Source organism: Solanum dulcamara, chromosome 10, assembly GCF_947179165.1.
Source record: "Solanum dulcamara chromosome 10, daSolDulc1.2, whole genome shotgun sequence".
NCBI classification, from domain to species: domain Eukaryota; kingdom Viridiplantae; phylum Streptophyta; class Magnoliopsida; order Solanales; family Solanaceae; genus Solanum; species Solanum dulcamara.
Genome location: NC_077246.1, coordinates 43886958 through 43900093, shown reverse-complemented (window position 1 = coordinate 43900093; position 13136 = coordinate 43886958). Strand labels below are relative to the sequence as shown.

General features: G+C 35.4%; 1 protein-coding gene across 3 annotated transcripts in view; it reads right to left on the bottom strand.

The window, feature by feature from the left end:
* LOC129870521 (uncharacterized) overlaps nucleotides 1-10750 on the bottom strand; it is a 54286-nt gene extending 43536 nt beyond the window's left edge. For 2 of the 3 annotated variants that reach the window (XM_055945333.1, XM_055945335.1), the window contains exons 1-2: nucleotides 10210-10749; nucleotides 10010-10132 (exon numbers count right to left, since the gene is read on the bottom strand). In XM_055945333.1, coding sequence (XP_055801308.1) covers nucleotides 10010-10132; nucleotides 10210-10597 — 511 coding nt within the window. In that variant the 5' untranslated portion in view covers nucleotides 10598-10749. Of the gene's footprint in view, nucleotides 1-10009; nucleotides 10133-10209 lie in introns of all 3 variants that reach the window. The other variant, XM_055945334.1, reaches the window with a different exon arrangement.
* Nucleotides 10751-13136: the final 2386 nt, after the last annotated feature.

Genomic DNA, 13136 nt, shown 5'->3' with positions numbered 1-13136 from the left:
TGATATCTAGCAGTGCATCAATATCCTGGACAAAATCTTCCATCCACCAAAAGCGAAACAAAAAAGACAGTTCATATTAATCTTTTGTAAGGAGCTGCTGTTCCTTCAAAACAACTATTGTTTCTTTCCTTCCAACTGATCCACCTGGAATAATCTTCCACCATTTCTTTTGTCAAATTAGTCCACCAGAAAAATTCCAACAAGAAGGCAGTTGCCCTCTAGTCCTAGGCTTGATCCATGACAGGCCTTTCATACTCAAAAAAGGGGTCCAGAGGACTCTAGCAACCAGAAAATGTATAAATAAGTGACAATTGCTTTCAGCCTCCTTTCCACATAGATAGCACCTTGAACACAATCGCATTCCCCTTCTCTTTAAATTGTCCTGTGGTAGGCATGCATCTCTGACAACTAACTATAAAAAATAGGTTACTTCAGATGGTAGTTTCACTTTCCATACTGATTTCCAACTCCACAATTGAGCTTGTTGATCAGGATGATTAAGTCTAGTATATGCTGAATTCACTGTAAACTGGCCTTGATTGTGCCTCCTGTATTTAAGTCTATCTTCCTCATCTGTTGTCCCCTTGAAATGATCAATAGCTTTCAAAATTGCAGTGAATCTAGCTAGCTCCCAGTCATTAAGTTGTCTCCTGAAATTGAAACTCCACCCTTGTTGATCCCAACTATCTGCCACTGTGACTTGAGGATTTAGACTTAAAACCCTCATAACAATGAAATCGTCCTTCAAAGGACCATGTCCTAGCCAATTGTCATTCCCGAAGGATGTCTTTCTTCCATTCCCTACTAAAATGTCAATATTTGGAGCCAAAAGGAGCCAAAGAATCCTAATAGACATCCAAACACTGACCCTGTATGGTGTTGTCACCGCCCTTGAGACCCACTGCTCTTCAAGACCATACTTTGGTGATGACCTCTTTCCATAATGCTTGCTCTTCCTTACAAAATCTCCATAGCCATTACATGAGTAGAGTCTTATTGTGCAGCTTTAAATTTCTTATGCCTAGTCCCCCACTCAAAATGTCTACAGATTTGTTTTTAGACCCCAGTGGCATGCCTAAGTAAGTTGTTGGAAGGGCTTCCACTGTGCAAGAATGCCTGCCTGTCTTTGTAAATCAATCACCCAATTAACATGAAAAACAGAACTTTTTCCCAGTTTCCATGAAGGCCAGAGGGTGCCTCAAAAGAGTTAGGATTACTCTAAGATGCCTTAGCTACTCCTCTTTTGCATCACAGAACACATCATCTGCGCATAGAAAATGATGCAGATGTCATTTTGTGCATATACTCCTCGACAAAATGGAGTTGTTGTACATAAATATAGGCATTTGATCAAGACATCTTGTACACTACTGATTTATGCTCATGTTCTGTTTTGTATTTTTGGGTGATGTTCTATTCACTGGTTTGCCAATAAATCACCTGCCTTCCTCTATTTTGTAGTAGAAGAGTCCTTCTTCTACACTTCTTTCAGATCAACCACCGTTTCACCTCTCTTCAAGGGTGCTTGGGTGTACCTGTTTCATCCAAGATTTCGCCCGAAATAACCAACAGTCAATCAAATGTATCTTCTTGGGATACTCTTGTCTCTGAAAGGTATGAGCCTACTATACTCTTTTTTATAAGTATATGATCCTACTACACAAGTATGTATATCTTTCGAGACATTCCGTACCTTTCACCAACAACATACCTAGTGTAATCCCACAAGATGGGTCTGGGAAGGGTGATGTGTACACTAACCTTAACCCTACCTTGTGAAGGTAGACAGGTTAGTTCCGATAGACCCTTGATACAAGTAAAGCAGTTCAAAGCAGGTATAAGAAGGGAATACAGTAGTGAACAAGCCATAGCTATGATGAAAATAATGAAGAGAGTAGTAGCAACAACAACAGACCTAACATAATCCCACAAAGTGGGGTTTGGGGAGGGTAGACGGTACGCGGACCTTACCTCTACCACAGGTAGAGAAGTTGCCTCCAATAAACCCTCGGCTCAAAAGAAAAAGTCCAAAGCAGCCCAAAAAACAAAGCAGCAGAAGTACAAGAAATAGCCAATAGTAACAAGACAATAACTACAACATCATGATATGATAGTCAAAGGGCAAGACAACAGATAATAATAGAAATCAAAGGACCAGAAACTACAAAAGCAACACTACAACTACTAGTATGAACAGATAACAAGACAACGCACTACTAACTATGATCCCTCCACCTTAATTCGTGTCCTCCACAGCCTCCTACTAAGGTCATGTCCTCGATAAGCTGAAACTACATCATATCTTATATAATCACCTCTCCCAATACTTCTTTGGTCTATCTATACCTTACTTGAAACCATCCATGACCAGTGTCTCACACATCTACACTAGGACATCCAGACATCTCATCTTCACATGCCTGAACCATCCAATCACATTTCCCACATTTTGTCTTCCACCGAAGCCACTCCCACCTTGACCCAGATGTCGTCATTTCAAATCTTATCGGAGAGAGTAGTAACAACAAATAATATGATAACAAAGCAAAGGAAACAAGAAGGAAAAGAAAATTTGAAGAATAAGATAACAGGAGAGTAATAATAATACTTATAAGGAAAACTAGTCAATGTTAGACACTTTACTAACCTTCTACCCTAATCCTCGATCTTCATATCCTTCTTATCTAGGGTCATGTCCTCAATAAGCTGCAGGTGTGTCATTCTTGTTTATCACCTCTTTCCAATACTTCTTCAACCTACTTCTACCTCATCTTGAACCCACCATGGCCAACCTCTAATATCTCCTCACTAGGGCCTCTATGCATCTCTCTTTACATGTCTGAACCATCTCAGACCTCATTTATTTGCACTTAATGGAGATTTGAATCTTAGTCATTCAAATTCAACCCATTAAATGCATTTGGTTTTTAGGTCTGAATCTGAATCATTCAAATTCAGCCTATTAAATCCATTTGTTTCTTTTTTTAAAAAGCCTCTTAAAGGATCGGAAAAAATCTAAGTGAATCAAATTTGTAAGAGTGTCTTAACACCATTCAGACTTATTTAATACACTTTAAAATAATTACTCATCACTTTTCTCTTTGTTCTCTCTCACTACAAACTTTTTTTTTGAAACTGGTAACATTTGTATTGAAATTAGTACTTAGGTAGTACTGGAAGAAACCTTATTTACAACAGAGGAAGGTAAAAAACAAGACCAAAAAAAACTTCCAGAGAACTGATCCTAACTCTAGATAGACCCTAAAACATCTAGAAGACAAGAATTGACTCTATCTCATTAGAGTAAACATTTGTAGACCAAAAGCAGAACAACAAAATACATTTTTAAGTTGAATCTCCTGCACATTGTTGCTCTTGTTTTCAAAATATCTATCAATCCTCTCTCCCCATATAGTCTACCAAATGCAAGGAGGAATAATTCTCCATCTATCTTTGTTTCTAGCTCCAAATCCAGCTTCTTCCCAACTGAAAAGAGTATAATCAATCTTACTCGACATTATTTGTTTAGAATAATCTTACTTGGCATTATTGGGGAGAAGTGATTAGACAAGATTTGGCACAACTCCATATTATCGAGGACTTGACCCTAGATAGGAAGGAGTGGAGGACACGTATTAGGGTAAAAAGTTAGTATTGGGGGGGGGGGGGAGAATTAGTGGAGGATCAGCGTATTTTGTTGTCTATTGTGTCTATATTATCACTCTTTTTTTGCTGTGAGTTGTTTCTTCATTATAGACTTTCCTATTGATTGCTATGCTGTATTTATTGTTTATTATTCTGTTACTTGGGTTTGAGGCACTTGAGTGGAGGCTCTTTCGGAAACCACCTCTCAACCTCCTCGAGGTAGTAGTAAAGTTTGCATACATTATACCCTCCCCAAACCCCATTTAATGGGATTCCACTGGGTATGTAGTATGTTGTTGTTACTCGGCATTATCCATGAGATGCCTCTGAGATTGAGAAAAATCTGCCACAGTAGGATAATGACTTAACAGTGTAGGAAGAGATGTCTAACTGTCTCAGCATCCATTCCACATAGAGGACATATGTTGCACAATGGAATTCCCCTCTTTGCCACATTGTCAAGAGTCAAAACAGCCTCATTAGCTAAAAGCCAAGTGAAACATGCCACTTTGTGTGGCACTTTGGCTTTCCAAATGTGCTTTCAAGGCCACTTAATAATTTGAGCTCCAGTTTGATTTGCCAGCTTGTATTCCTTTTTCACCTTATATATGCCTTTGCTATGCCCAGTCCACCATAAGAAATCTTCCTCACTCTGTAGTCCTTGAAAGTTCTCCAAAAACTTGAACAATTCAGTCACACTTGGAATTTCCCAATCATTTAAATGTCTTTTGAGAACCAAATCTCAACCTTGTTGTTTCCACATTTCAGTAACTGTCTTGTGTTGACGTTGAGCCAAGGCAAAAACGTCAGGAAATAAGCCTTGTAAACTATCAGAACCCATCCATTTGTCTTACCAAAAAAGTGTCTTGTTGCCATTGTGTACTTTGATAGTAGATTGACTTTTAAGGAATGGCCAAAAGAGCATGATAGATCTCCAAAGACTAAAACTGTAAGGGATAGTGACTTCTTTAGTTACCCAATTGTCCAACTCCCAGTATCTTTTCTCAACCAAACACCATTTTTTTCCTCTTTGAACTGTTAAGTTTTCATAATCTTTACAAGTATTTTTTTATATTAACAATATTTTATGGGTGTATTGATGTTTGTCAAGAACACTTCACCTCTACCCTTTCCAGATTTTTGTACAAAACTTTTTGAAAGTTCTACTGCAACAGGAGTCCATGGTTGGAGTCCAAGTAGTACCTACCCCCGTCTTGGTGTCTCTTCTATATCTACTACTATAGATATAGATACACTTGATAGAGTTGAAGATCTAGTTGGTGACAAAAATGGAGCCCTTAATAATTCTTCATCCCAATCTTTAGTTTCGACAGAAAGAAAAGTTTTGGAATGAAAAGAAAAATATCTTTGTCTAAATGGAAATTGTTCCAATTGATGAGAAGATGAGTACTACTTTAGAGCTATTGATTAAGAAAATAGAGCATGTAGCTTTGAAGAATGAAAGAAAAAATTAGATGGCCTTGGATGGGAAGAACCATTATAGTGACAGCTACAAAAAAGCATGGATGAGAAATATGTTAGGCGTTGATAATGTGAAACCTTTTTTATTATTTGATTAGTTGGATAATATTTTTAATGAAAAGATGTTTATGTTGAATTATTTAAAAAATATCATGTTATAATAATTTTTATACTAATATATAATTTTTATTTGCATATCATATCATATAATTAAATTTTTTTAATCAAACATAAACATTTAAAATATTGTTTTTTATCAAAAAGTAATATTTTTTGTTGATAGACATTTTTGTAATATTTAATAGATATAATGTTTAATTTCATATGCACATTCAGATATTGAAAACAAACAGCCTTAATTATTCAATGTACAGATCTAAAGACCACATCTTAATATTTAGATGTATATTCAGAATTAGACATCTAGATCTAATGCACATCTTAATATTTAGATGCTTATTCAATTTCAAACGTCTTAATCTTAATGGAAACAAATGAGGCATGAGTCTCGCTTCCTTCATTTTGTCCACCAGAGAAGCCACTCTCACCTTATCTCGAATATCTCTCCTAATATGCCCACAAATCTATCTCAACATTCTCATTTCTTCTACTTTCATTTTCTGGATGTGTGAGTTTTTGACCGACCAACATTATGTCACATAGCTAGTCTAACTACCACTTTATAAAACTTACATTTAAGTCTTAGCGGCTCAATTCTTATCACAATAGACAACGGATGCAAGCCTTCATTTCATCCATCCCACTTCAATACGATGTGTAACATCATCGTCAATCAAATTAACTAAATCAAAGTGTCATCCCATGATTCTTGCTGCACCAACTCTTCCCACTGCGACTCATCCCCTCTTCCTCTTCAAGTCTACTCTAGGCGACCTCAACCAAACACTCCACTAGCCAATCAAGCTGATGTTTATGTTCATGATACATGCAATCAATGTTTGACAGGTGACTCATGTCATACTCCAACAACATCCCCTACTTGGGTTGAGCACTCATCAAATAAAATAGATCTTCCTATTTCTCTTGGAAAAAGCATTTGAAATACTCACAACATTTATCTTGTTTATAATTTCCTGTGTTATTACACTTTGTCGCCTTCATATTATGCGTTTACTACCAACTTATATACTATCAAAATACCTATGACAATGGCAGCGCGTGATGGCTCATCCAAGTTGGTGCCAGGCCATGATTAATGTAGTGAGAAGTCTTAAAGATAATGGTACTTGGGAAAGAGTTTTTTTACCACCGCACAAAACAATCATTAAATGTCGTTGAGATTTACTATCAAAGTGGAGGTTGATGAGGAGATTGATGGTTTCAAAGCTAGATTGGTAGCAAAGGATCTACTCAAATTAACGGTCCTTATTATAGTGACATTATATTTATGGTAATGAAGATTGTATCTATTTGTCTACTTATTTCCATCGTAGTCATGTCTCTTTGGCTCCTTTACAAGTTGAATATCAAATATGTTTTTTCCACGATGACCTTGCTGAGGATATCAACATGGAGATACCTCTGAGGTTTGTTGCCCACAGGAAGTTTGGGTTTGTGTGTCGACTACGTCAATCTCTATACGGTCTTGAGGAATGGATTCATCTGAACCTAATTAGTCATTTCTAGTTATGTAAATCAATAGTTCAAATTGCATTTGAAAAAGTAATCTTTTACTTTGGCTAAGGGCCCTTTTACTAAGAAAGTTGAGTGCCAAAGTCACTGAATGGGTAACTTGTCAATCCTTGGACTAATTAATATACTTTATATGTTGGGTTATGGGCAAGCATTTTACTATAGGTTTCTAAGAAAGTCGGTCATTCACAATCACTTGTGAAGGATTCCTCGAAAAATACAAGATTAGTAATACGTGGTTGTTTAGCACTAAAGAGCAAGAGTTTGGCATGCTTCAAAGTGAAGTTGATCGCTCTATGTTCTATAAAGGCGGAACACCATCTGTGGTCCCCTAAAGTTGGACCCAACTTTCACTTAGACACATCAACTAAGCTTTGTTCATTTTAGATACCTCAAGTAAGGTCCCGATGTGTCATTTTGACACTTTTTTTACAATCACCCAAATATCAAAAATGTGTGTAATACACTTGCCGATGATGTGTCAAAGTGGCTAATTAAACGAAGACATGTAGCATATATATCAAAAATAATTTTGAAATAATGACTTTTGAGTAGAAAAAAATGGTCATTAACTTGATGACATGTGGCATTTTTACCCAAATAATAATTAAAAAAAAGATGAAATTCATCACTTCTAAAAAAAAGTGATTTTCGAAAAAAGAAAAAACTCACCCCCGACCTAGTCGTCTTCTTCACCCACCCCATCCAGTCGTCTTCTCCACGACTCCACCTCCACTCAGCCCAACCCCTCCTCCGCCCTATCAGGTCGTCTTCTCCACCTCCACCCACCCCAACCTCAACTCCTTCCCCATCCATATTGTCTTCTCAAGAAACACTATCAAAAGAAACTATTTTGAAAATTTTATTTTACAAAGACATAATTTTTTCTTCTTTACTTTAAAAAAATAGTTACTAATTAACAATGGAAGGAAAACAAGAACTAGATCTAGGCAATGATCTAGTTTGCTATGGCTTCTAACAAATTAAATTTTTCTGTTAATTTAGTCCACAGATGTCTTCAAGAAATTCATAGATCATGATGGAAAGTTCAAAGAAACCCTTATTAATGATGTTCAAGGATTATTGAGTCTACATGAACCAGTACATTTGAGAGTGCGCGGGGAGGAAATTCTTGAAGAAGCTCTTACCTTTACTACCACTCATCTCGAATCCATTCTCTCCAACTCGAACAATGACTCGACTAAGGTTCAAATTACTGAAGCATTAAGCCAACCAATTCACAAGACTGCAACAAGGATGAGAGCTAGGAAAATGGAGAAGAAAAACAAGGAAAAAAAATTAAAAAATATTATTTTTTTTAAAATGCTCTTCATGCGCTCAAAATGGGTGCAGCACACGCAATGTGTCAAGTCAACACAAAGTGTCAAAATGACACATCAGGACCTTATTTGAGGTGTCTAAAATGAACAAAGATTAGTCGAGGTGTCTAAGTTAAAATTGGTGCCAACTTTAGGGGACCACCAATGGATTTCGCCTTCTATAAACATTCTCATAATGGCAAAAGCATAGTACATACTCTTGATTGATTACGTTCATGACATTGTCATAAAAGGCAATGATGAAGGCACACTCAACCTAAATAGTATCTCATTAGTCACTTTGAAACCAATTTCAAACCAAAAGTCTGATAAAATGAAGATACTTCCAAACCATTGGCATAATATAACACTAGGATTTTCATTTTAAGAGGTATGATTTGAACATATTGGAAAACACTAGCGCATTAAATTACAAACCTATTGATGCTTCTATGCCTATGGAATTAAATATTAATTTCCATCCTAGATAATGGGAGCCCTAGAGGACCCCAATCGTAATCGGAGATTGGTTGACAAGCTCAATTATCTTACAATCATGATGAGACATCTCATTTTTTATCAGTGTTGTTAGCCAATTTCTCCAAGCTCCTTGTGACAGTCATGGAATGCTTCAATTCACAATCTTAGGTATATCAAAGTTCAATTGGACAAGGTTTATTGGAAACTCTAATGCAATGAGATATGTCTCCAGTAAACTAATAAACAAAGCAAACTAGGCGGTTCGACCAAAATGAAATCTTGTTATGAGGATAAGAGCACATACAAATATATTGGAAACTCTAATGCAAAACTAGGTAGGATCTTATTAAGATAGATTATCTACTATAGGACAACTGTGTTTTAATTAGAGAAATTCAACATCTTGGAAAAGCAAAACACATGTAATAGTTGGATCAAGTGCAAAGGCAGATTATCAAGCAATGATGTTTGCTACATGTGGCCTTATATGATTAAAGCAACTTCTTTTAAGGATTATGCGCTAATGCAATTGATATATGACAATCAGGCTGCAATACACAATGCTTTAAGCCTAGTGTTTCATGAGAGAATGAAGTATATAGAAATATTTTTTCATTTCGTCCGACAAAAGAGTTGGGCTGCATTGCTACAAGTTTTATCAACTTGAATGATCAGTTAGCAGATATACTTACAAAGTCACTCCACTATTCCAGAATTGAGTATATTTGTGGCAAGTCACGAGCATATAATGTGTACACCCTAACTTGAGGGGGAGGATTAAGAATTAAGAAAATGTTAAACATTAGAAGAGCCCATTCTTTGTAAATATGGAAAAAGTTAAGAATTCTTATAATTGTGTAACTACAAAGAGGAAATACTTTCTTTTCCTTTTTAGGATTACATTTCGTTCCTTTTTAGGTGCAAATAATATTTAAAGCACAACATGCTTGAGGGAATAATCAAGTAATTCATTCCAAACATCTCATTCTTTTCTCATTATTTACATAAAGCTTATTATTCTATGGTGAAAAGCAATGTATATTTGCTTTTGCTACAATCTAATGTGCACATTTATTCATGAAAATATTAAACATCTTCAAACATATTATTGATCTTCATAGGAGACATAGAGCCTGTTTGGATTGACTTAAAAGTTGGTCAAATCAGTTTTTAAGTTATTTTATCTGCTTTTACAGATTGATTCCCTCAACGAAAATTGGTAAAGGCCTTAGCATCTTCGTTTTCCCCATATACCTGGCAGTAAAGCACCACAAACTAAACGTAAAAGATGCTCTCCTCTAAACATCAAAGAACCATAACTAATCTCACCTGTAGGGCAACTGCTCGAAATTAATGTGCATAATTGAAAGCAAGAATATTCAAGCGATAACTAGGAATAATAGAATGTGACAATATATACTTAAGGATATGAGTGCCATTAAACATCCGGCTGAGAAAATTTCTAAGAGATAGATGCAATGCATTGGACCACTCCTTAGAAAAGTATACCCGAAAGTGGGGTTCGGATTGAGGAGCTTTAATATATGGAATTGCTGCATGAAATGTTTAGATGTCAATTTATATGAGAAGAAAGTTTCATCATTTATATCATAAGAGAGATAGTACCCACCAAACCAGGATGCCCACTGTTGGTCTTTTTGCAGCAATTCAGTGCCATGTATGTCAAACAACTCTATCACTTTGTCCTTTCTGCCAGCTTGTACGGCATGAATGATATAATAGCGTATAATAGAGACATCTAACTCTGATATGTCAGAAATAAGATGTGTTTCATGAGAAGAAAAGCAATTGTTGAAAAAGCGAAGGAGTTGAATGAGGTTTTCAGCTTGGAATTTGGGGACATATATGGAGAAAATTAAATCTAATATCTTATCAACTTGAAATCCTTTGCCAATATCAGCTCCCAACTCTTTGACAAAAGCCTGCAGAGTGTTTGTAAAGCCTCTGAATACTAGAAACTCCCGGACAAGCTCCTCCGCATATAGCATATTCTCCATCTTGCCTTGAGCACTTCCAAGGAAAAGACAAATTGTGAACGATCTGCCCAATCCTTCCTACTTTTCGAGCTTATATGGATTAATTAAAAAGAAATCTACCGAACCCTAGTTTATCGGGAAACTACCGAACCCAACCTCTCTAGCCCCTCTTTAGCTATCGGGGAATATTGATCGGATAAATCAGCTTATAAGTTAAAAATCATTTATAAATCGAAAAATATAAGTTGGCTTATAAGAAGTTAATATTTTATTTAGATAGTTGTTAAGTATTGTTTTATAATATATTATATTGTATTATATGATATCGTATTATATTATTTTAATAAATATAGTGTTTGGATAGATTCTATGGTTCTTCGTTGTTATATAATATCACACATTTATGATTTGAATGATAAACTTATAAGAAAAGTAAAATACGGGATAAAGGTGCTATGGAAAGGTAGGATAAAAGATAAAATATAATTATTAAATAAAAAATAGAGACAAAATGAGAAGAAAATATTAAGGTAACGACGCGATGACACTAAATCAGTTGTTACATAAAATGGACTTTTCGTCATTACCTAACGATGAATTTAAACGATACGATACAATAGAATTTAAGTAACAACAAAAATAAACATTGTATTTAAACAAACAATACAATACAATATAATACAACGGGTAACAACCATTCAAACAAGGTGTAAGCCAAACAGGTCTAATTATTTGAGTCTTATTTTAAATACAAAATAATTTTAAATTGATCAACCAAACACTAAAAGAACCAAAAACAATCATATAACATTTCCTATATGAAAACCCCCTGTGTCAACTGACACAAAATGATTCACTCTGTTCTCATTTATATATATATAAAAATTATTATCTTCACTCGTTTTATAATGTGTGGAAGCTTGATATTTTTATTTTTATTTGCTATTAGTGAATTTGTCCGCGCTTTGCATGATTATAAAATAATTAAATCAAAAAATCTAAAATAAAAATTTGCAACAATTAAAAATATTTAAATTCATGTTACCGTAGGAAAATATTGAAGTATAGATTCCACAACACTTATTTATGAAAATTTTAAAGGAACAAATTGAAATTCAAGTTTACAATAATTCAAAATATCTTAAATTCTATCTTACAACAGGAGAATTTATCAATTCAAAATACTTCACAAATATTATAAACTTAAAAATATCTTAAATTCTAACTTACAACATGAGAATCTATCAATTCAAAATACTTGATAAACATTGTTTAAAATAAAACTAAACTTAATCTTATGGAAAAATAAAAAGAAGTGTCGAGGAAAGCACAATTACCACACTATTTTTTTTTCTTTTACTTCAAAATTCTTCTAGAAAAAGAATCATAAATATTTTTTCTATAACTCAGTGAACATCTGAAATATTGCACTTCACTAAAGAAGATTTTTTTATAGAATTTATCTTCTCTATATATAATATATAAAGCTAGATTAAAAAGAAAGTGATGTGGCACCTAAGGTTGGCAACAAAGCAGACCGAAAACAACCGAATCGGTTTTATCGAAATCAAAATTGAAATCGGGTCTGTTAACCCATTCCAATTATCGAAACCGGATCTACCAAAATCAAATTTATCATAGCATTTTCAAGATTTCGGCCCGGTCCTATTGAAACCGGATCGGATGGGTACCGGAATCAGGTTGGTACCATTTTCCACTATATTTAAATGCTTGTTTTGGCCTCAGCAGAAACTGACACTGAAGAGTTCTTGAGCATACAGATTGATTGTTATACCGAGCCTATGAGCCGAGTATACCGAGCCTACGAGTCGGGTAGATCGAGCCTCGGGGCCAGGTTGATCGTACCTACGAGACGAGCAGGCTGTACCTATAGGTCAAAATATATGTATTATACCATGGAGCTTCTGAGTTGCATTGATTTATGGCACATGTACGTTCAGACAGTTCAGATCAGATTATCATTGGGATCAAGGTAAGAGGTCTAATATGAGTATTTAGTGATTGTTTATGAGTTAGGACTTATAGTAATTGTGTACTGTTTGTACCTACCCGGCTTATGGGGGGCAGGTAAGGTTATTACTTGTTATGTGTTATATTGTTTTGTTATAGAGAGATAAGGTATTGTACTTGTGTTTCACCCCTGCCCTTTTCGTTCAGTACTTATACTTCAGTTTTAGCTTTCTATTTGCCTTACATGCTCGGTACATTATTAGTACTGACGCCTCTTGCCGGGGGTAATGCATTTATGCCTGCAAGTTTGAGTGACGATTAGACAGACCTATTGTGCATCATAGTTGAGCTTCAGCAGGTTGGTTGGCTCCTTTCCTTTCGGGGGTCGCCAGAGTCTTAATGGTTTGCCTTTTTACTATTTATAGTTTTTGGGTAGGTTGGGCCCTTGTCCTATCAAGTATTGTGTTCATAAAGGATTGCAGACTGTCAGTTGGTTTGTATAGCTACGATGGTGGCCATTTTGGGCTTTTATGTTTATTAGCTGCATCTTGTTAGCCAATTGGGCCTTGTTGTAGTGTTGGTAGCAGTT